The sequence below is a fragment of the Watersipora subatra genome, chromosome 1 (assembly GCF_963576615.1).
Source record: "Watersipora subatra chromosome 1, tzWatSuba1.1, whole genome shotgun sequence".
Taxonomy (NCBI): domain Eukaryota; kingdom Metazoa; phylum Bryozoa; class Gymnolaemata; order Cheilostomatida; family Watersiporidae; genus Watersipora; species Watersipora subatra.
The window spans coordinates 50570883-50595893 of NC_088708.1; the positions used below are offsets into that span (position 1 = coordinate 50570883).

Sequence of the window (25011 nt, forward strand, 5' to 3'; positions counted from 1 at the left end):
AGAAATGCCAATTCCGTTGTAGCAAGGTCAAGTTTCTAGGTTTTATTGTCTCAGATAAAGGTATATCGGCAGATCCTGAGAAAGTAGAAGCAGTAGTTAATTTCAAAGCTCCACAGAATGCGACTGAGTGTAGAAGTTTCATGGGTCTGGTGAACTTTGTGGGCCGCTTTCTCCCTGATCTTGCAACTGTATCAGAGCCTATCCGGAGATTGATGCATAAGAATGTTGTGTTTCGATGGGCAAGTGAGCAAAGGAAAGCGTTTGATAAGATCAAACACTTGATGAGCAATGCAGAGACACTGGCGCATTATGATGCTAATGCTAAGACGAAATTAATTGCTGATGCATCTCCATTTGCTTTAGGGGCAGTGCTTGTACAGACACAGCATGGGGTTAACCAGGTGATTGCTTATGGTCATAGATCACCTTCTGATATCGAGAAGCGTTACAGCCAAACTGAGCGTGAGGCACTCTCATTGGTGTGGGCGTGTGAACATTTCAGGCTATATTTGTTGGGCACAGAGTTTGAGCTGATAACTGATCACAAGGCTTTGCAGTTTATTCTCAACAATCCTTGTTCTAAGCCAGTACCTAGGATAGAGCGATGGGCATTGAGGTTGCAGTCATTCAGGTTCAATGTAGTGTATCAGAGTGGCAAATCAAACATAGCAGATCCATTGTCTAGGATGGTGAATTGGGTTGGTGATTCTCCATTTATTAGCAATGTTACAAGTGAGAGTTATATGGAATACACAGCTCGTGACTCTGTTCCGAAAGCTATGACATGGGAGGAAATAGTTGACCAGTCTAATCAGTGTGAGGAAATCAAGCTCTTGAAACAGGCCATTTATAGCAATGATTTTGGGAGTTGTCCTTCCTCGTTCAAAAGTGTGTCTATTGAGCTTAGTGAGGTTCAGGGTGTTGTACTGAGAGATAAGAGGATTGTTATACCCAGAAGTTTGAGAGATAAGGCTGTGGAACTCGCTCATGAAGGTCATCAGGGTATTGTAAAAACCAAGCAGAGGCTACGAACCAAAGTGTGGTGGCCAGGTATTGACAGAATGGCAGAGAGCTATTGTAGGAAATGCATTGAGTGTATGACAGTATCTCAGCCAGATCCACCTCAGCAGGTGACAATGACAAAGTTTCCGGATAAACCATGGTCATACTTGAGTGCTGACATTTTAGGTCCTTTACCAGATGGTAGGTCAATTATGGTGCTTGTTGACTATTACTCTCGATATTTTGAATGTGCATTTCTAGGCTCTACCAAGTCTGCAAAGATTATTGAGTTTCTAGACACCGTGTTTGCTAGGTTTGGGTACTGTGAGACTCTGAGAACGGATAATGGTCCTCAGTTTATATCAGCAGAGTTCCAGGGTTATTTACAGGCTTGTAATATAAAGTGGATATCAACTACCCCATTGTGGCCTCAGGCAAATGGAGAGGTAGAAAGGGTAAATCGTACGATTCTCAAATCCTTGAAAATTGCACATGGTAAAAAGGAAAATTTAGGCAAGGCTTTGAGGGATTTTCTCATGGCATACAGATCAACACCGCACAGCAGCACAGGTGTGGCACCATTTAGCCTTCTGTTTGGTGGCCGTGAAATGAGAACTAAACTTCCTGGTTTGTGCGGTGAAACTGATCCAACTGTGTTTGAGAAAGCAGCTGATTTTGATGCAAGAGCTAAGCATGTAAACAAAGAAAATGTAGATAAGCGTTTATCCAGTAAGGATATTGAGATCGGAGATCAGGTTTTAATGAGAAAAGAGAAAGGGGGAAAGCTAGATGGTAATTTTGAATCAAACCCCAAAACAGTTGTGGCTAAAGAAGGGTCTGAAATAATTGTTAGGGATGAGAGTGGGAAACAAACACGTAGAAACTCCACTTTTGTCAAAGTTTTGCCTGACGCAGTTCAACTGGGCCCTGGTAACCAAAGTACCTTAAAGGGGGCCAACAGGGCTGACTGTTCTATTCCACTGGCTCCTAATCATGACTCTACCCGACCACGTCACCCACCAGAGAGATATGGGGATATTAGGGTACATTAAACAGATTACAGTAGGACCTTGTGGAATTTGAAGCTGAAATCTTATCAGCCCTAGGATACTTTATAGCTAGTCTCATTTTATTCTGATTATATATATATATTTTACACTGTGTGTTACAAATTAGCTTTGTTTAATGGATGTTTTTCAAATAACTGCTTACACAAATGTAGCTCTCTGATTTATGTCACAACAGGACTTAATGCCTGTAAAATTGGTAAGGGATGTAATGTACCAATGTTTGTATTCTCTGATTATTCATGATCATCACACCTGTATGTCAGCTGATGCAACACATTATGTGAATCAACAGTTTTTACAAGCTAGTGCAGAAATGTTTCCTTGTTATGCTTTCAGTGTGGCAATCTATAATATTGTTTATCTTATTGTGTGTCGTCTGATTCATTGTTGACTTGTTTGTGACAAAATCTTTCAGTGAAATAAATTAGTCTAGTCTAGCACAGCAAACAGTCAAGAAGCTCCCTGTGCACTTCTAATGATAATTAACGTATAAATGTATACATTAAAATTACCTTTGTAATTTTTCTTACTGTAAAAAATACCTACTAAACCAGAAAGCTGTTATCAAAAGGATGCACCACATGAAAAGTTACAAATAGCCAATATGTGTCACTGGCATGTCACTTGAAAAGACATTTTATTTGGTATTCAAAAGCTAGTAGCTCACAAAAGTGAACCTGATTGGTCTAATCAACAGCCAATAAACTTTTGCTGTGTATAGGCGTACATATTTGTAGAATATCAGTGCCTTAATTGCTATTAAAAAGATAAAAAAGTTTATTTATTTCATATCTCTTCATTTCAGGTACTTTATTCTTGGCTAATCTTTTGAAAGGAATTCTTAAATTCGGTGATTAAATGTTACAGAGATTAGTGAAGAGATGATGGTTTATCCTTTACCAGTGTCATAACCTAGTTAACAATCCCAGTTGTCAAAAAATGAAGCTTATATCAACATTATTAAAAATGGAAAATACTATAATAATATTATGATTATATTATTATATAAACTAAAAAATATATTTGGCATAGCTTAAGCAAAAAGAGTCAGTTTTCATTATTTTATAGAAAATTATTAATTGCTTTATTTATAACCATTTAAAAATATCATATTTTTTGAAATTTATTTTTATGTGCAGTTCTATCCAAAATTTTTTTCATTTTTGTGCCGCAATAAAATACTGTTAAATCATAATCTTTTTGAACTTCCAACACTGAATCGTTTATCTTGGAAGAAACAAGTTAATCCAAAACAACATGAAGCATAGACTCAAATCTAAAGGGACTGGAATTTACTAAAACAGACCTTGAAGCTATCATGAGTGACCTGTCGGTACCATTTAAGTAGTCAGAGTAAGGATAGACAACTACTGATATCCTGTAAGTTATTAAGATACTTTGAAGAGATACCAGAGCATGCTATTAGAGTAAATACACAGAGGTTAGGTTAGCAGCATGACTCTATCTGAGTTCTTGTGGAGCTGTTTAAGCAGTGCACATTCAGAATGTAAATTAAAAGTTATATAAAGTCTAAATTAAGCCAAAGTCACTTTGTGAAATCTTTACCAAAATATCTAAATCTTTGTTGAATAGGCGCCAAAGTATAATTTAGAAATTAGGAAAAATGTTGTCACGATAGCTGACTAGAAAATATGTACTAATACTATAACATGCTTACTCATAGAATAGCTTACAGCTGAGAGTATGATGACATCACTTCCTACTTGTACAAACCAAAGCTGTGGTTGAATGTATTTACAATAACCTAAAACTTTAAAGACAACAGAATTTAAAGATTGATTTTTGATTTTTTGAAGTATTTTAATGTTAACTTCCTGCTATTGCTTTTTTGGTGCCTTTAAATATTGGCGACTTGGGTGACTTTAAATATTCGAGACTACTATTGACTAAGATATACTTACATTTAGGTTTTTTTCAGTTTCTGATATGATTTGGCTTGATAATACACCATGAACAGGTTTAGCACTGTTCCCTCTTAAGGGCTTCATGCTATTTTCTTAACTTTGCTTTTGAAGTATTACGGTGTCACTATTCATAAAAATATCAAATCTTTTTATCTGTATTATTATTTATAAAGCATACATCTAAAATTTGACAATAAAATCCTAAAATGCAGTTTTAATTAGGAAGGGTCAACGACTTCATCAGAAGACTGAAATTCTTGTGAGATTCAACACTCTCTGCGTTCTGTCTGTAATAGCCGATGTTGTATCTTTGGTTAACTCTCTAAGACTGTAGTAGCGAATCCAGTAAATCAACAACAAATTTACAATTATTATCGGAAAATTATGATATTGTTCATTGACATAGATCCTAATTCGGTTTTACATTTTGCGTCACATAGTTAATTTATCCTGCTTGAGTAAGTCAAAACAAGAGTATCCAATTATTGAAATACCAGGATGCTAATTGCATAAATAAACCAAATCTCTCAGCATGTAAAATTGATATATGGAGGTAAATTCAACTGCATGCTGTAGCTATGTTGTGGTTACAAGGGCTAGTTTTAAAAGTACTAATTAGCCTACAGTCCTGGTTGGCAGAATATAAGTTTAGTTGCATTTTCAAACAAGATGAACAAATTTCACGAACAGCTCAATTTACAGATACAATTTGCCCTTTTGACTTTTTGACAATTTGGCATTTTATCCTTTTCAAGGGACCTTCCATATTTGTAATGAGCTGACCTTCATGGAATCAATAATCAGTCTACAAACTAAACATTACTAAATCTACTAAAATCTACAAAATTACTACTCAATCGTGTTCTTCATTATCTTTATTACCTTTGATAGTGCTCTAACTGACTTTCCCTGAATAACAGTTTAATAATTTTTGAATAAAAGTTTTAAAAGTTATATATACTAGCCGAACCAAACTCTAAAATAAAATTCTAAAAAATAGCAACTGCAAAAGTTAATATTAATAAATGATAAAAATACATACTTAGTTTGTTCCCTGTCATCGGGATAAGGATGGATAAGGACAGCTTAGTGTAGTGGTTTAGTGAGCCTGTCTGTAGAATGAGAGGTTGCAAGTTCAACTCTAGTGTGATGTGCATTTTGCATGCTATGATTAACCCACTTTAACTGAACAAACCACTGACAGATTACAAATAGACACTGAGATTTATATATAATTATAGATATATTCGTTAAAAATTCGAATTTTAATGAAGAGTTAAAAGTTACTGCGGACCAACTGAAATGTATGTTTATAATATTCCCTACTTTCTTTTCTTGCATAAAGATTTGCTAAACCTTTGAACAGTCAGCTTATCCTTATGTTTAATACTATTAGTAAACTGTGTGGATAGCCTTGTAACTGACTTAGATGCACTGTCACATGATCTTGTAAGTTATGATCATCTATTTGCCAACTGCCTTAAAATATCCAACACTCTTATAACATTCTTTTGAGGTTGCTAAGCAACCCTTCCTCGTTACCACCAAATATCATCAGTTTATATGCTTTTACGCTAAAAGAGATTTACTGCATTGGTAGATTAAGTAAAATTTGCTTCCTTGTTTGTTCAGAAATGATGCTCAGTCATTGGACAATGGCTTAGCCTATCCGTTCTCACCTAATTGAAATGTATGTTAGAGTTTAATAAAGCTAACACTAAGCTATGATATACCTCTATATATGTCAACAGACAGATAAGCCAGACATATTTGGTAAATGTTTTTATAGTTAGAAACAAACATACTTGACACTGTCTGGTTAAAAAGCACAAATTTAATATGTAGTTTTTATTCTCTTATTCTAGTAATTTTCAAACAAATACAACAACAAAAAATAAACGAAACAAAAATATGAATAAGCCTTTTAACATTTTTTACCTCTGATTGGCTGATTGACTGATGGCATGTAAACTAGAGTTTCATGCTCATAATAGCATACATTCTACTGTCATAATCGCTAGTATGTAGTACTAAGGTGAATTACTACTATACAAACAACTGCAATAATAACATTTAGATAAGAACAGCTATAATAACAATAATAAGAGCAAACACAACATGTTAAACAAACATATTAATAACATACCAAATAATTTGAATAATTGATCTGCTCACTTCAGTTTTGTACATATCTGTTAAAAAAGTAATTTAATTACAGGAAGTCAGCAAAAATTGCTAATATATTTTTTTAATTTCTGAAAAATCCAATATTACTGCCTAATTACTGTATAATCTTATATACAAATGCATAAAATTAGTATTAGCTAGTGTAAAGTAATAACAATTTGAAATAGGTTTATAAATATTTAAATAGCGACCTTGGCAAAACAGACTGTGCAAAGTTAAAAAAATGTTAAGTCTTTCCTAACTTCGGACAGCTATAAAAAACTATTTTGTTTGTGTTATGATCACTAAATTTTAAATGTGTTGTTGTTTAAAAATTTAGCCTGGTGGAATATTAATTTTGTGTTCAACCTTGTAAGTGCAAAGTGTTACCGTAAGGTTTAAAATGTGTTGTGGAACAATAAGCCAAGTGATCTTTTGCTGTGGCTGATGGCATGCAATTGTACCAAGAACCTTTATAGCTGATATAAAAGTTAGGCTGAGCTCCAACAAAACTAGATGACAAAAGTCAGTTTTAGCTGTTGTGTCTTTCTAGTAAGAATTGTGGTCATAAAATCAAAAAAACTTCTTTAGCTACAAACTTTAACAGATTTAGCAAAAGGAACTCTACTCTACACAAGAGCAGGGATTTAGGCCAATAAATGAGTGAATGCATATTTATCTTGAGAGTCACTGATTATGAGCTGGTCACCTTGCCATCTTACATGATATTAATGATATGTGAAGACATTATTGACAGGTTTCTAAGCAACCTGGGGATAGCTAAGACATGTGATATCTTGCCATACTTTACATATTTCAAGATTATCAACCGACTGATAAAGTGAAACTTATTTCCTTGTCCATTCTAGAAAATGATCAGTAGTTGGCTGACATCTTGGCCTATCAAACGCCTGCTAGTTGAAAATTATGTTTTATCACAATATTTCACAAGCACTTCATTTCTTAATTACGAGTGCTACATAGCTTTCAGCAAAACTCTGCCCAGACTTAAAGGCAACACTTTATTCGAACATAACATACGTGCATATTTGCTGATTGCAAATCTTTAGAAATGTGTTCAAAAAGAGAATATATGAAATTTTTATTATTCGGTGTAGCGCTGTTTATGCTTTATTTCACAGGACTTGTATGACTAGCATGTTTACTAAAAAATTAACGACAGAGCTTAATAATTAAATCTAGGTGATTGGGTCAAATGAAACTTATTGGAAAACTGAACTATAGGGTTGCTGGAAAAAGGCTTCACACAATCATTGGTGCAGTAAAGTAACAAAACCATCCCAGCTATATTTGTTACCATTGTTAAAGCTTATTCATGAGATATGTTTAAGAATTTGAATCGTTATTAAAAACGCAAAACTATTACTTCTTTTTTCACACAAAAACCGATTATTTTAATTTTTTAAAGTTTCACTTGTGATTTCTAAAAACTGTCCCATAAACAGAAATAAAACATGGATGTTGAAAAAAGGACAACAAATTTCTGTGTAGCTTTATTTGAAATAAAAACATTAATGATTGTTTGCCTTTTCACTGATGCAAAAGTTATTGAGAATTTTTGAAGACTGCAAGTTTTTGAATGACTAATGATTTACACGCTGAAAAACTCAATCAAAAGAGATAATATCCTTTTTTAAAACATCAATGAGCTGTTTTCATGGTTACTTCTCTAATGCATTCAAAGTCTAAAAAAATTGTTAAAATGTTGCTCAAATCCAGCGAATACTGAAGAGTGATTAGTGCTTGACTAGCTAACCATGGTGCCTGTACAGCGCTAGTGTTAGAAAAATCAAAAAACAGTTTATTGTTATTATTGTAATTAAACCCGACAGTTATGATTTAGAGAAGCCATACCTTGCAGTGCACTCAAATAGCTAACATTTCTCTCAGTATAACATGACAGAAGAAATATGTATGTTAAGGTTAAAGAAGTTGACGCTTTATTAAAAGTAAATACTCCAGTACAACAAGTCAGAGTGTGATGGATACAATAACATGTTTTGCAATACCTTTGAACATCTGCAAAATAAATTGTCAGAATTTTAGTTCTCCGCAATGATAAAGTTAGAAAACCTACAATTTATACAAATAATGTGGATTTCCTTTATTTAAAGGAAATATATATACTTCAGTGCTACAATTTTGTTAATAAATTCTTATTATTATTTAAGACTATTGACTTGTTTTACACAGATCAGTAAGAGTGTAACTCCTTGCCTCTCATTATATAATAAACATGCTACAAAACTATAGTGCTACAATTGTAGACAAGCGTTGATAAATTATTAAATTCGCATCACTTTGTTATATTCTATACATAATCTACCTTCATACATAACACCTTATTATATTCTGTACATAGTCTACCTTAATACATAACACCTTATTATATTCTACACATAGTCTGTCTTAATAATATATGTTATGTTATATATTACATAATTCGCTTTATATACAAAACTTTGTAGTATTCTGTACACGATCTGTCCCAATACATGTCACCTTGTTATATTATGTACATACTGTCTCTTTATACATAACACCTTGCTATATTCTGCATGTCATTCGTTTTAATACATTCATTTGGCAGGACACATTTTAAATACTGGAAAACATGCAATACTTTGCTATAATCCATTTTAAACATATTTCAGGATTACTACATTTTAATAACTTTCATTCAAGCTCTTGTTTTCAGCAGTCTATCATGTTCCTATTTAATCTAATGTAGACCAAGTTGACAACTACAGATCATTTGCTGAATTAGTTAAGTTTGCTACAATTCTTTTCAATGCTTGTAGTTATGCTAAATATCAACACACATTGTAATATTACACTTTATTACACATTATTAAATCTACTGTATCCTTTCGAAAAACAATGAGCATATAAAACGGGTGCTGTGAGTTTGACAATTACAGTTTGTTAGAAATCCTAATAATAATTTTTACGGTTGACCAATTTTAAAACATATTGCATAGTCCTGGCTTGTGATTGGCTGAGTAAACCTAATCTTTATTTATAGTCTCTATTCTGCTATAAAAGAAGAAGAAAATTGTACACCTTCACACTTGAAGTCTAGTTCTATAACAGACTTTATAACTGAAGATGTCACTCTCTAGAGTTGCTCTACTCACTGGTAAGAATGGAACATTTTATAAATCATAGTTAAATCTGATACCTTAAGTCAGTTTATGAATACTTTTATCAATACAGCTTTAAAATTGAAGCTCTAGCGCAGCTTGGTGGTGCTACTCTTTGTTATAAAGCTACCTTCAGAAAATTATAACTTTTGCTAACTTGTTCTATCTATGAGTTTGATGTTACTATAGTTGTTGGAGGTTGATATTCTTCTATTTGTTTTTGTAAAACAATTACTGCAAGTGTATCACTATAGAAAATCCTAAACAAAGTTATATACGATTAGGCTTACTAAAGGGCAGTGTTATAATTTTAGATTTTTAATAAAGATGAAAACATTGTAAATATTGTATATTTGATTATCAAATGAATCAGTTTATTTGATTATCTATGAACTATACGGTTTTTATTGCCCGGCTTTGTACGGGTAATAGGAAAGTTTTTTGCACAAAAACTTAATTTTAATCAACATGTAGAACATGAACCGCTCTAACTTTTAAATGAAGGTATTTGTTTATTTTTTTGCATTGTGTTTATTTCTGTGTAATTTATACTTTACCGGCAGCAATGCCTACTACAGCAATATACTGATTGCAATAAACTTAGTGGCAATATGAGCTTAAGAAGTTTTTCACATCTGAACACATAATTTTTTGCTAGTATGGCTTTACGCATATTACTAGCTGAAGTGTTAAGAGTGAAGCTATGGAAGATCGACAGGTTTAATAAGTATGCGCACAGTATATTCAATAGTATAGTCAGTTGAACAGTGTGGTGTATTGGATTAATGCCTGTATACAGAACCAGAGATTCAAAGCTCAAATCTAGTACGGAGGAGGTTGTCATTCCTCAAACTTTATCACCATAACTGACAGACAGGCCAACAAAAGACCAACAAACGTTGAGATTTATATGTATATAGATTTCTATGCAAAAACATTTCAGTATAAGCACCACAGAAGTGAACTTCCATAAAAATTTCTTATAAACTTAAAAAACATAAACTAAAACAAGTCTTCTGATGAATAAAGACGATTTGTATCTACACGTATTGACAAAGCTGTTGTTCATGCTCAGGCTAAATTGATCTGTTATTATTATTTTTTAGTGTTCCTTTCCTTTGGAATAATAGCAGTGAGCTCACAGGTTTGTTTTACAAATTACTTAATATTGTCTAACGTCGGCCAAAACTTCCACTTCATATAAATTCCTAGTTAATAATATCAATTATAACATTAAAAAATATTCTCCCTTGTTTTATCTAAGCCTGCTCCATGGTGCTGGCCAAGACACACTCTAGTTGTTTATGGAGATCCTCATATGAGAGTGTATGGCACATCCGGTATCACCACATGTGCAGCTGATGGATGGAGAACATACCTTCATAACAGATACTTTGATCTCGTTGCCCATACTTCGTCGTTTTACGTAGATGAGGTAAGTATAAGTACTCACAATTATCTTTTATTCATTCACCAGAGACCATACCTAGAGAACTTGTGAGATTAAATTTTATCATTAGCATGATTGCTATTTACAGCAAAATTGTTGTCAAAATTCAGTTTGGCTGATTTTTTATCTTCTTTATAAAAAATAAATTATGGTCATGCAATAACACAATTTTTTTGTAGTAAAACAAACTAATTAATTATAGGAATTTGGTAAATCAGTGCATCAACTTTTCCAATACTGTTTAATTAGCATTGATCTGTTAGCAAAAAATTGCTAAAAATACATGGCTTTTTGGGCATAAAGATAAGTCTGGAAAATTAATTATTAATAAAGAAGTTTTAATGGCTTTACAAAAATGATAAGGGCACAAATTAAATCTACTTTTTGTAACAATAAATTGTGAACAATGAACTGGATGTTGGTAAGTTTTTATTAAGGTAACTGTCTTTCTTCCCTCCAAACCAACTCAGTGTATTGCAACCAAGAAACCGCTGTATTAATTGAACTGCTAGCGACTCTTATGAGGTTTATTATTTTGTTTCATGAGCATTTTCATTGTCTGCCAGGGAAACAATTTTATATTTTGAGTTGGTATAAAGTATAATCATACTTTATATCAATAGATGTTTATTAATTTGAATACAAAGTTAGGAAATATTTATTTGCGCAACACACCCTCTAAAATATTGCAGTTAAAAATTTGAAACTCCCAAAGGCAAATGTAGTGGTTATTTTCTAAATTAAAAAACTTTCGAGCATAACTCTTTACAACTATGCAAGTATGTAACCAATAAAAAGGAAATTAGTGGCTTATCTATGAACATAAAAAAACATACTTCCATCTTGTTAAGTTTTACCACATCTACTGTATGTGTGTATTTATGTTTGCAGATAGAGCTAACATTTTTCAGCCACAACAACAGGGTGAGATATATTACCGGAACTGGGTCTATTGCTACCCAACTTACTTTGGAGCCTTCAAATGCTCCTGTGAACACACATGGTAAGTTTAAACATAATAATGGTCCCATAACCAATTATGAAAAGACAATAAGTTGGTTTGGTCCAAAGCAAAGTCAGACAAGTGCCACAAATCAGCCTACGTAATTTTTTTGCATTTCTTTAAAGAGATGGAAGATTATTCATTGGTCTTTGTTCTAAATCAACCGTTGTAAAGAAATGAGTTCTAGGACTTTCAACACACTCGATACAAACTCAGAGAGAGATATAGGCTCAAAGTATTACACGATTAATATAGGTCTTGCTAGTGATACTTGTACTGCAAATTTGTTTACATCACTTGATATGTTTATTTTTCACTTACATTTGTAGGTCTGATAAATATTTTGCCAGTGTGGATAAATACTGTACGAATAATCGATTTCAACTCTCTCACGGTTTTCTATATTAGAAAAATAAGGTAAGTATTTGTACGCTTTTTACTCATCAGTAAGTCATCAGGCTAAAAGTTTGGAGCAACAATAAAATGATTTATAGGAACTTCTTATTAACTTATTACCTACTATAGGGGGTCCTACCACACAAAGCTGTCGTCAGAATAGTCACTTTTAAAATCACTGTCGTCACTTTTAAAATCACTGTCGTCACTTTTAAAATCACTGTCACCTTTTACAAATTGGTAACCAAAACAACCTCTTTCTTCACATTCGTTATTTTTATACAAATATCTATACTGGTGGCACTGGGTTGCGTTAAAAATCTGAAACTCGCTAGGTTTGAACTTCTGCTAACCAAAAGCATGGCTCAACCAGCGACCTTCACAAACATATTAGTGATGTTTGGGAGCGTTGCTGATTACTCCGCGAAGAGTGACAGCCGTCTTAGGTTTTTAGAGCTATATTTCTTGTACGGAAAATAGACCGAGATTGCCTTTAATAATCACTGTCAGTCACAGACTTGGAAACGGATTTGCTGTCAATGTCGTGGCATTTCATTGCTTTAATTATTTGGCAGTCTATAAATGCTGGGCCAGATGGTTCAAACCAAAACTAGTGAAGTTTCGGTTGACCGTGGTGATTTATGAACAAATTAGTTAGTAACAAACAAGTTAGTAACGGTACGGCAACACGTAACAAAATTTCCGTTGGTTCTAACCAAAATCACGAAATGATTGAAACACGCAGAATTATTCTGCGCTGCTAGAATCGCGCTAACGAGCACGATCTCAGCAGCTTTTGCAATTAGTATAGTCAAAGAGACGTATAATGACACACAATAGTAAAAGTATAAGTGCAAATCAACATAGTACACACGATGCAATTGCTTAAATTGCGTTATTGAATGTATTTATTGTTTGGACACTATAGCTACAATTTGTTTATTTTTTAATTATATTTCCTTTTTAGCAGCAAAAGTTTTGTGGTAGAGAATGTCGACATCTCTAGCACAAACAAGTCAGTTGCATCGTATTTACTATGATAACTTTCTGTAATAATTTTCTTGTGTGTCGCATTATGTTTTCGGACTACGTATATCTTAAAATTTGCTAAAGTCGTGTTTGCTAACTAATAATAGCGCGACTTAGACAGTTACATCGTGTGTTCTATGTTGAAATGCCTCGTATTTTTATTGTGTGTCACGGTACATGTCTTGGACTATACTAATTGCTAAAGCTGCTAGAATCGTGCTCGCTAATAGTTTAATCTGTTAAAAGCGTTTCGTCGACGAACTCGGTGGGCATGCATAGCTCAAATAATTCTGCGAATTTTGACCGATTAATTCTGCGTTTTTCGTGATTTCGGCCAGAACTCCGAACCAACGAAAAATTCGTTACGTGCAGCCGTACCTTTAGTAAACCTATTTACGCAATCCTCGTCACCTACATTGGTAAATGGTCGTCTCGTCTGTCACTTTTTAAATATCCCTGTCGTCGGGTCGTCAGAATCGTCACAAAACATGGGAGGACCCCCACTATAGAGTGATTAAATTCTTATTGCAGGACAACTTACCTGATTGCGGTAAGGACTGGACATTGCATTCTGGATGATTCTTGTGGACTACTCATCGATGGGTGCCCAAGTGACTACTTGTCAAGTAAGTTATTAAGGTGTAACAACTACTTGATAAACTAAGCTTAATTTGACTCTACAGTATATCTCAGCAAGCTATTTGGTAGTTGTTTAGCGTAAATTAAATAAAGTCCAACAGATTACAATTTTTTAGCCTTTTGACTGCATGCTTCTGTTACCGAACTGAAGTTCGTATTTTATTGTTTTAGATTGAAAATAAACTCTACTATAAAACAGTTTTAGATTTTTTGTAGCTTCTCCAATAGTGAACTTTTACCAAAGTCAGAATTAATTTTTGTATTCAACAATGGAAAACGCTAACAAGACATTCAATGCTATATTCTACTCCACCATAAAAAAAATTACTTATTATACGACTTACTGATTTGTTTCAGTGCCAGGAAACGGTAGAAAGAAACGACAGGTGGGAGCTTGTGACTCAGCCTGTGAAGGAGTGCCGCAACCATATCGAGACACCTGCCTATTTGACTGTGAGGAAGATGGCGGACAAAATAGCCAACAGGTAAGCAAAATGCCTCTACTTAAACTTTTTGTAAAGGTTTAGGCTGATGAGTGAGCATAAAAGACAGAATATTACCAAGTTGATACTGTAAAGTTCATTGTTAAACTCTTTTACCTACTTCTTCACTTTCATAATAAAAATCAGTTATGCAACATTGCAGTATTAAGTTAATCTATAAATTGATACAAACTTAAAACTTTATAGATGTATAAAGCTAGATTTGATCCATATACTAAATTCTTTACCTGATTATAGGCAATCCACTACTGACTATTTTAATAAGAGTATTGCTTGTCTAGATTCAACTTGAACATCTTTTTACTGGAGGCTAGTTGCAACTCGATATGCTTTAATTTTCTAAAAAATGCAGTAGACACATTTGAGCAAATGCATGTATATACTAATTAATTTGAACTTTTTAGTCTTTGTCTGTTATACAAAACTGAAACCAAGAAAATTAATGAAGTTTTTAAAATAAAACAGCATAAAATTTACAAAGACAGAAAAACTTTTGAGTTTAAAATTAAGAATTATATTACCAGCGTTAAGGTAAAAAAACAAACAGATATAACTTTACTTAAAACATGTTTTCTTTACTATTTATGGTAAAACTAAGTTTTAGTTTTCCTGTTTTGGTGTAGAATTTTTGTAAAGATACATTTAAAAGTTTTTTTATAGAGTTTTTTCAACCACTGTTTATGTAATTCATAATCACTGTTATCTGTAAGAAAAGTTTGCTTACGCGTACACTCTACACTTCTCAAGAGAAGTCATACTAGTAACTCAGTCAAAATTCAACTGTCATTTAGAGTATGTTAATCAACCATTATGGCTAAATACATTTTTCCGATGCATACTTTTAGATTGCTGAAATATCAGGAGCCGTACCAGAACTGATGACACGAATTGAGGCGACTGACTCCGAGGTCGTCAGTACTACTACTGGTAGACCAACTCGAAATCCTCCTACCCGTCCAACTAGGCGTACTCGGCGTACTCGACAACCACGTACAACTCGACGACCTCGTACAGCTCGACCACCTCGTACAGCTCGAAGATCTCGAGCGATTGAAAGCTCCTAAATGCTATGATTAACTGTATTAGAAATAATACTAAGTTCTCTAGTATTGTGTTCAAAGGAATAACTTGTCTGCGTTTTGTGAAAATTGAATAAGTATTCCTTCTAATGTCTACTGTACTTGAAATTCTTGAAGTCTAGCAAAACATCTACATGTATGTTTATGACACTGTATCTTGCATCATCAAGTACATCAGCATGTAATAAAGTAATAGCCACTGCAGAATATGTGTACTCATTTTAGGAAGGCTAAATTTCAATTATACCAGTTCAAAAAAAAACAAAGAAGGCCTCCTGTGAGAGGTAATGAGGAAACCTAGAATGTTTCAAAAGATATACTTTTGTACCTTATATTCGACAAACTATCATCTTTTACACAGTTTTTAGTAAACCTCATTACTGAGCTTTTAATAGCAGAAAAATAGAAAATATTCTGATCTGTCTGAGTTACAACAATCACAGCCATCAAAGTTTAGAATGGATGATCATCATTTTGTATCACATCGCATGAGAAACTTTAATAGTTAGGGTGCGGTTTAGTAAAATGTTTTTCTAGTTCGCTGCAACACTCCTACGCTTGCCACATTATGTGAATTGCTGTTGAATTTGTTGAGGTGTTAAAAAAAGTATAGAGTTTTATAGTGAAATATATCTATGTAGTACAAAGTATAGCAGAAAAATATTTGGTCATATGTAGTCATCTGAAAGTTGTAATTTATAGTCAAGCCTCAACAGACAATCACCTCAACTTACAGGTTTTTATGCTGACAACACAAGATTTGAGTATATATTTGTACTGATAAACAAGGAAATTTTCATCATATGACTCCCAAAACCTTTGTAAAGTTTGCCATTTTCCAAGTGAAAATTGAAAGCTAAAGACATACATTAAAATAATAAAAATATATAACTAAACTAACTTTAAACTATATTTAGTATAAATTGGAGTTAGATTCACATTGCATTTCTATGGCTCACTCTATTGTCTAACTGACTTCCACCCTCTTTTTTCTCAATGCAAGTAAAGATATAACGTTTACGTTGTTCCACTTCATATTTATAAAATATATAAAATTTGCATATAGTAATTTCTTATACTATATCATATAATATATATTATATAATATATTTTAGGAAATATTTATATATATAAATATATAATAATGTATAATATAATACAGAATATCATAATAAATATATATCATATTAGATAACATACATTTTATAATATTTAAGATTATTTGCTATGTTATATATTATTATGTATATTTATGTATAGAGATATATATCATTAATTTTTAAATCTAGTCTCTTACACTTTTTTTCGACAATGCATTTGCTGTAATGGTTGCCGTAAATACTTGAAGTGTCTATCATTGCCTTTCAAGGAAAAAAGAACATATTTTTGCTAAGAATACTTGATCCACCATATGGCAGCTTTAACATAAAATTGAACCCAAAAGGAAAACTCATGTTATTAATATTATATCAACTGCTACAAAGTCTACAAACCTCAGCTGCACGTTTAATGAGCTTATTTTATCTCAGGTATTTTATTTTTACTAAACAACAGGCTCATATAGTGTCGGAGTAGATTTTTTATAGAAATCCTGACAACATTTGTTTGCAAAGTGGAGATAATTACAAGCAAAGAGCTGAATAGTGAGAGTTTTCTATTGGTTACAATTTTGATTACTTTAAGTTTGTTATTCAAAAATACTCTAGCTTTTTAACGAACAATACTCTTTTCTTACGACACTATTAGTAATGTGTGTAACCTTCTAATAGATTCATGGAAAAGTGAAATGTGTATGTACACCAGGACATTCTTTGCTAAGGCTGTGAAGACAAACACATCAACACATAATCTTATAATTAGTGATCATCCATTTTCAACTTCCTTGAATTTGAACCCAAATACAACATCATTTAGGAGTTGCTATAAGCAATTCTTCCTTGTCGTCAACTGATATGCTCAATTAGTTTTCAGTTATGCTAAGGGAGAATCATTAAAATGATGGATTAAATTATCTGTTTCCCTCTTTGCTCAAAAATCATTCTCAGCAATTGGATAATAGCTTGGCATGTCTGTTAAAGTTTGATAAATATAACACAAAGTTATGATAATATATTAACTTATAATTGACTCAAGAACCAGTCTTATTTGCACCTATTTTTGTTTTATATGACACTACGTTTATAGTAACATTTTTATTTTTCAGAAATGCTAGAAAACATTTCATTAAGTTCTCCGTTGGCTTATACTATAGTTCTATTACCTTTTTAGCAGAAATTTGTTCATGTGGCAATCCACATTTGACATCCACTATCATCCATTCCTTCTTTTTCTTGTACATCTTGATTCCTGACATAAATCTGTCTTGCGGCATTGCTTTTGTGTTAAGGTTCGTACTGTCAGAAATGGCAGTTTCAATTCTATTGGCTAGTGAGTCAATCTGAAGTTGTAGCAATGTTATTCGCAGAACAAGAGAGAAGACAGGCCTTTACCGAATTGTCTTCTCTCGTTCCTTGGTTGAGTGCTGTATGCTCCACGGCATCAAAAAGACATGGCCATTTTTGCTGATAGTGTTTTTAAATGCCATTTCTTCAGCTAGGCATCGTACTCTTCTGATGAGGTCTGAACTAATACAATCAAACAATGTGAGCCAGAGAAGAGGGTTGACTTTTACGGCAGGTACATGTCGAAATCAGGGTTACAAACTCAAACTTAGGGACCTCAGTTTATACGCCGCATTGACTCGTATGCCAGAATTTTTGGTATCTTACATCCTTGACTATTAATTTTTAGGTCCCTTAAGGCTAAACAGAAACCCTGATGCTGTCAACTAGCAAGACACGATCTTTTTATGCTGAAAACCATCTTGTTCATTTAATAGTCTTCAACATTTATAAGTTTTTATCAATTCAAGTATGCAGTAATTAAAATTTCGTAATCATTGTAAAGCACCGTAGATGATTGTACTATAAATTTATTTAATTGTGTGTATTTATAGATTAGCTTTACTATGTCTGTTTATAGATTAGCTTTACTATGTCTATGTATAGATAAGATTTACTATGTCTATGTATAGATAAGATTTGCTATGTATAGATAAGATTTACTATGTCTATGTATAGATAAGATTTACTATGTCTATGTATAGATAAGATTTACTATGTCTATGTATAGATCAGATTTACTATTTCTATGTATAGATTAGATTTACTATGTCTATGTATAGATTAACTTTACTATGTCTATGTATAGATAAGATTTACTATGTCTATGTATAGATAAGATTTACTATGTCTATGTATAGATAAGATTTACTATGTCTATGTATAGATAAGATTTACTATGTCTATGTATAGATAAGATTTACTATGTCTATGTGTAGATCAGATTTACTATGTCTATGTATAGATTAGATTTACTATGTCTATGTATAGATAAGATTTACTATGTCTATGTATAGATTAACTTTACTATGTCTATGTATAGATAAGATTTACTATGTCTATGTATAGATAAGATTTACTATGTCTATGTATAGATTAGCTTTACTATGTCTATGTATAGATTAGATTTACTATGTCTATGTATAGATAAGATTTACTATGTCTATGTATAGATAATATTTACTATGGCTATGTATAGATTAGCTTTACTATGTCTATGTATAGATTAGATTTACTATGACTATGTATAGATAAGATTTACTATGTATATGTATAGATAAGATTTACTATGTCTATGTATAGATTAACTTTACTATGTATATATTATTTTTACTGTCTTTGTATAGATCAACTATTTTATGTTTATTTATAGATTAGCTTTACAGTGAAATATAGACTAGCTTTACTTTCTGGATATAAAATAACTTTACTATGTTCATGTATTTGTAAGCTAGACACAGATATACATAAGTTAGACATTGTCGCTAGACATTATTATGGCTTTTGGGCCACTGTAAGAAACAGGTATTTATTTTAAATTTGACTTGTAGGTCAAGTGTATTCATGTACTGTATATATTAATATGATAGTATTATATTAAAATGTTAAAATAACCGCAAGGACACTATTAAATAATATGCTATAAATCTGCAAATTTATAAGTTACAAAACGATTATCTACCAAATGCTACAAACTTATATTCATGAACAAGTGACATAAATGAACCATACTTATAATACATGCAGAAACAAAAATTTATGTTTTCAAAACAAAAATATTTGCATCATTTGCTCATATAGCTGTGTTCTGGTTGTTGCTTTCTATGGACTGAGCTTCTTCTGGCTGTTCAATAACTTCCACAATGTCTTCTGACCTCAACTTTTCTTCTGCACTGCTGAACTAGTTAATATTGTCGTCCAAACAATTTTCTGACAAAACAATACTTTTGCACAATGCATTTAGCACAAATGCAATGCATAAAAGTTTTGCTCACTAAACGCAACCTTCACCTTAAAACTAGTCATTCATCTACCATCGTGAATTTAAACCATTTTTTATATATGTACTTGTACCTCCAAGTATCAAGACTGCGTTGGACAAGGAACTACTATTAACCTGAGGCAGTTATCAACTACTTTTATGGTGTTGCTTTCAAAGTTTTAACACCAAAGAAGAAAATCTTTGGAATTGGATAACAAAAAAATTAATTGCTATCGATGTAAATGATTCATTATCAATACAATTTTGTAGACACTCTTCGACTGATCAATTGATATTATGGGCTCACAAAAATCCAAAAAATGTCAGGGTGGCAGCCAAATAAAGGTGGCATTCATTTAGATAGTGATACTTCATTTTTTAAATCTTTTCTCAGGGTGGCGATCAACTGGAGGTGGCGTTCAAATAAAGGTGGCATTCAATTAGCGGTTTTACAAAATATATGTAAAATTAGGGGATTTTTGACTAAAACTTTCTGGTGGTAGATAGGCAGCTACAGTAGCTTTTTGCTCGTCAGACTGTGACTGATGGCTTTGGTAAATGTCACTGCGGAGGGGAGATGCTTATGAAAGTTTTAAAAATATACCTTTGCGCATGTCTGCATGCTGATGTCAATTCATCTTTTTGTTTAGTGTTGCAAGTTCTGGTTTGAATATTATCTAATATGTTTCTAATATGCATAAATCACAGCATTTTGCTTTGTTATAGATTGGGCAAGTCTTTTGATTTTCCAATTTATCTCTAATTTTTTGTTGTCATCGTTCAAATTCTATAAGTCTTCGCTGAGTTGCCAGATTTCGTTTACTTTTCTGATTAAACGAAGCTTTGAGGTTATTGTATCTAGATTTTAATTCTGTTGCACATAATCAAATTTATGATTCTGTTTGCATATAATTTTTATTTGTTACTTCAGCTGGGTAAATTATTTTTGGTGATGCATTGATTATCTAGTGAGCATTTGTTTAATGTCTGCAATTGCATTTTCTGTTTGGTTTGTGTTGTTTTTCTTGGGCCTTTTTACTGGTCTGGGCATTTATTATGCTCTTCATATTCGGCATCTAAAAGTAGCAGATTTCAAGTGTGTATTTGTTAAAGACTTTGTGCAAAAGGTGTTTTTAAACTTTGCTATCTTATATATGTATATGATATACATATATATGTGTCATATATATGATATACATATATATGTGTCATATATATGATATACATAAATCTTATATATATACATTTCTCAAAGTATTTATAGCAATTATAGCATTCTTTTAGCTATAGCAATTATTTTAGCATTGCGCCCACACCTTAAAAACACCCGGTTAGAAAATTTCGATCTATGGCGTTATCGTATTTGATATATCGTAACCACACGCTAATTATTTTAGCAAAGCGACCACACGTTACGAAGCTGCAAGGAAGAAATATTTTTGGACTTAAGTGTATGCAGCCCGATGCTTCTTCATCATTATTTAGTTAGGGCTAATTTGTTCAGCCCTACGATATTGACAATAATTTATCTACGAACTTAAAATTTGGCGATTTGTGTACTGATTAAATATGTCATTAAGAGATTCAGTTGCTCGCAATAGCGAGTTCAGCGCTATTCGTTACGGTAAAACTTTTTTACAAACATAAAATCATTTAATGATAAAATGTCAGGTAAATGAAGTATTTATTGATACTATGAGCCCACAGGTCATTACACCACCATAAAACACGATGATTTTCGCCAAACCGTATCAACAAACATTTCTCTCTTGAAATAAATATTTGGCGACTGTTGTAGCGCTTTTTATTTGGTCATAACAAAGTTTGTTTTTGCACTTTGTATTAATTGTATCATTACCAAATAATATGTTTTATAGTTAACATACTTGCTATTTATTTCACATCTTTATTTAGTTCTCTACTTATTTATTCCAGCTGCTCAGAATACTTTTTTCCAGCTACAGTATGTTTTTTGGATTCTGATTTACTACCTTTCACTCCACATTCATTAAATAGGAATAAATATTTTGTTCTTTTAAACAATCTTTTTACATTATTTCTTTTAGTTCAAATTAAAACATATTTGCTTGTATGTTCTTATCAGTGCTCACTTTCTGTATTAGGTTTTACATCTTTCATTTTAAACCTAACTATATGTTATAAATTTCATATTTTACAACAAACATTTGGAAGATTACTGTAAAATTATTTGTTAGATTATCCGTGAGATTTACTGTAAAACTTATCGTGTAAGATTACAAGTATCAGTTATTCCTCACTCTCTTATATTTACACAAATTTACATACTTTGAGAAATGTATATAGAGATAGATAGATAGATTTACATACTTTTATTACATTTATAAACTTTGTATAATTTTTGAAGTTTATAATATAAGGCTTTAAAATTTGTTGCAATATCTTTTTTATATCAGCTTGCATTTTTTAAATATAATTGGAGTATAATGTCGTGTTTGAAGTTTAAACATTATTCATTTTCCTATTACTGTTTTCCTATCCTATTACTTAGTTTCCAATTTTTATTATTAGTATTAATTTTTCATTCAACCATTTTTGACAAACATTGTTCTAATAAACTTCAACTACAAAGTACTACCATATTCTGTCATATTTTTATTAATCTGTTAAGTACATGTATTCTCAGAAGTTACACATTGTCTAATGCATCCAAAGAAAAGAACCTGTTCTGCACAAAATAATTTTCCCATGATATAAAGTTTTAAAGTTACGGTTGTTTGACAAAGTTTGAAATTAATTAATTAATCTATTAATTTATTTAGACTACACAGAACACTTTTCTTATGATATGTAGTTTGAAAGTTAGAATGGCAAATGTTGTTGTATATATTAAATACATATCAAACTGTCTGTCCAATGACTTTTTTATTACCCGGGCAACGCCGGGTAGCACAGCTAGTATCTATATATATTTCTCAAAGTATATCTGTCACTTCGACTATAGTTATAGCGCACGCTGATTACTTTACCAATGCAGCCACTTGTTACGACACCCCTGTTAAGAAATATTTTTCATAAGGTTTAATTACATGTACTATATCTGGGGTTAAGGCCAATTCTTCTCACACGGACAATTAAAATATCTCGAGTGGGAATAGCTTCAACATTATATTTTCGCTTGGTCAGACAAAGAAAGTCCAATGTCTCATTTTTACATTTGTATCAGTATCGAGTGGTACGAATATCATCATATTCAAGGTTTTGATGGATAGGTTCTGCAGGAACAGTAAGCTTTGTTATACACACACTTCTATTCAACGAATTGTTATTAATAATTCAACATATTCAATATTTTATTTTGTTTTCTCAGTTCGTATTTTTATGTCATTACCAAATCATCTTTTATTGTAATCGTAACAAAGCCACCTTAATTTAGCTTTTACTTGCTAATTATTTCACATTTACATCTAAACCTTTTTATAGTCGCATTATTATTTTCTTATTTTATTTGACCTACTCAAAATATTTTCCTCATGATATTAAGTTTTAAAGCTACAAGTTTAAAAGCCTTTAGTTGTTTTTATTTTCTCTTAAATTAGTTCGACTACACAAAAAAATTTTCGTAAAAAATGTAGTTTGAAAGTTAGAATGGCAAATGTTGTTATATATGTTAAATCAAAATCAACTTTCAGTTCAAAGACTAGTTTTTAACCCGGGCAACACCGGGTTGTACAGCTAGCACTAAAGTCGTTAAATGTACCTATAGTTTACTAAGGTTAACATAGTATTTTCGTACTACTTTTAATGATGATGATTTTCAGTTCGTTATCTTATATATATATATATATGTATATATATATATATATATATATCTTATATATAATGTATGTATATATATATACATATATATATATATGATATATATATATGTGTATATGTGTATATATATCATATATATATATATATATATCATATATATGTACGTATATGATATGTACATTGTAACAGAGCAGTAGATCTGTGAATGTAAAAAATATATAAATTTAGTAAATCTAATCACACATAGGCAAAGTAAAGCTAATCTAAAAAATCAATAGTGCTGCTTAATATGCATTGATAGTTGCAAATCATGAAAGCTGCTACTCTGTTGTATTTGAAGGAAGACTAGAAATAATACTTTACAACATCTAGCTCTGTTGGCATTTGTAAGGGTCATGAACAGTAGTAACAGATCAAATTTATTATTAGACAAAAGAACCAATAAAAAGGCTTCTATGGCAGGAGCATAGATTTTATTTCAAACTCTACTGAATATAATGAATATTACATCGTGATTAATGTTAACAGCTACAAGCAGAGCTGAAAGACATTTCAAAGCCTTGGAGGATGCGCAGTGCAGCTGCCTAACGAAATTGATCCGTGCAGCTTCGACTTAAGAGGCGAAATCCAGTCCCATCATTAATGCAACATTAACAGCCAGAAGTCATGCATTGAGAAACAAGATGATCAGATTTCTGCAGCCAATAAAGATGAAAGTTGGTGGTCATGCATCGAGAAACAAAATGATTAGATTCCTGCAGCCAATAAAGATGAAAGTTGATCATCTGTGGGCGGGTTATTGGACCATCATGTCATTGTGTGGCTCTCTCTAGGTCTTTTATTACAGAATTATGTAAAGCTGTACTTGTTAGTATTTTTTTATTGCTGCTTGATACTGAACCCAACCTCTTTCTGGGTGCTTCTCTACAGAATCTCGTTTAGAAGGACAGTTCTGTGGGTAGTTAGTTATTACGGCACACAGTTGTTTGACCCTAAGAGGATATAGGAAAGAACCTCGAGTTTGGCACACATTGCATATAATAACTATCTACATGTAAATTGTATCACGTGATATTTTCATTGCAGACTATCTCCTCTGTAAGTCATGCATGTTTGAATTAAGAGTTATTAGATCGACCTCTCTGTTTGTTCTGCTTCAGTAATGTGATTTCTTCTAACTACCATCTGATGTCAGGTGATTTGCTGAACTTGTCTTTTTTCTTCAACACATGCAGTTGACAGTTTGTGTTAGCTTATGGTCAGTCATTAGAAAAGCTGAAAGAAACTCATGCACACTTTGCCTACTTTTAATTTTCTGACGTTTACTTTGTCGTCATTTTCACTTCATCGCCATTTTTACTTCTC

At 32.1% G+C, this 25011-nt stretch overlaps 1 protein-coding gene across 1 annotated transcript; it reads left to right on the plus strand.

Moving 5' to 3' along the window:
• Positions 1–9256: 9256 nt before the first annotated feature.
• Positions 9257–15623, plus strand: LOC137410473 (uncharacterized). The gene is made up of 8 exons (XM_068095890.1): positions 9257–9323; positions 10434–10471; positions 10592–10762; positions 11669–11780; positions 12110–12197; positions 13737–13831; positions 14202–14329; positions 15193–15623. Exons 1-8 carry the CDS (start codon positions 9293–9295, stop codon positions 15409–15411), a joined length of 882 nt encoding a protein of 293 aa, XP_067951991.1. The 5' UTR covers positions 9257–9292; the 3' UTR covers positions 15412–15623.
• Positions 15624–25011: the final 9388 nt, after the last annotated feature.

Excerpts from the sequence above, each read along its gene's own strand:
- LOC137410473 (XM_068095890.1), top strand. The coding sequence starts at position 9,293 with ATGTCACTCTCTAGAGTTGCTCTACTCACTG. Across the intron at positions 9,324-10,433 it reads TAGAGTTGCTCTACTCACTG|TGTTCCTTTCCTTTGGAATA; the intron begins GTAAGAATGGAA and ends ATTATTTTTTAG. Across the intron at positions 10,763-11,668 it reads CGTCGTTTTACGTAGATGAG|ATAGAGCTAACATTTTTCAG; the intron begins GTAAGTATAAGT and ends TTATGTTTGCAG.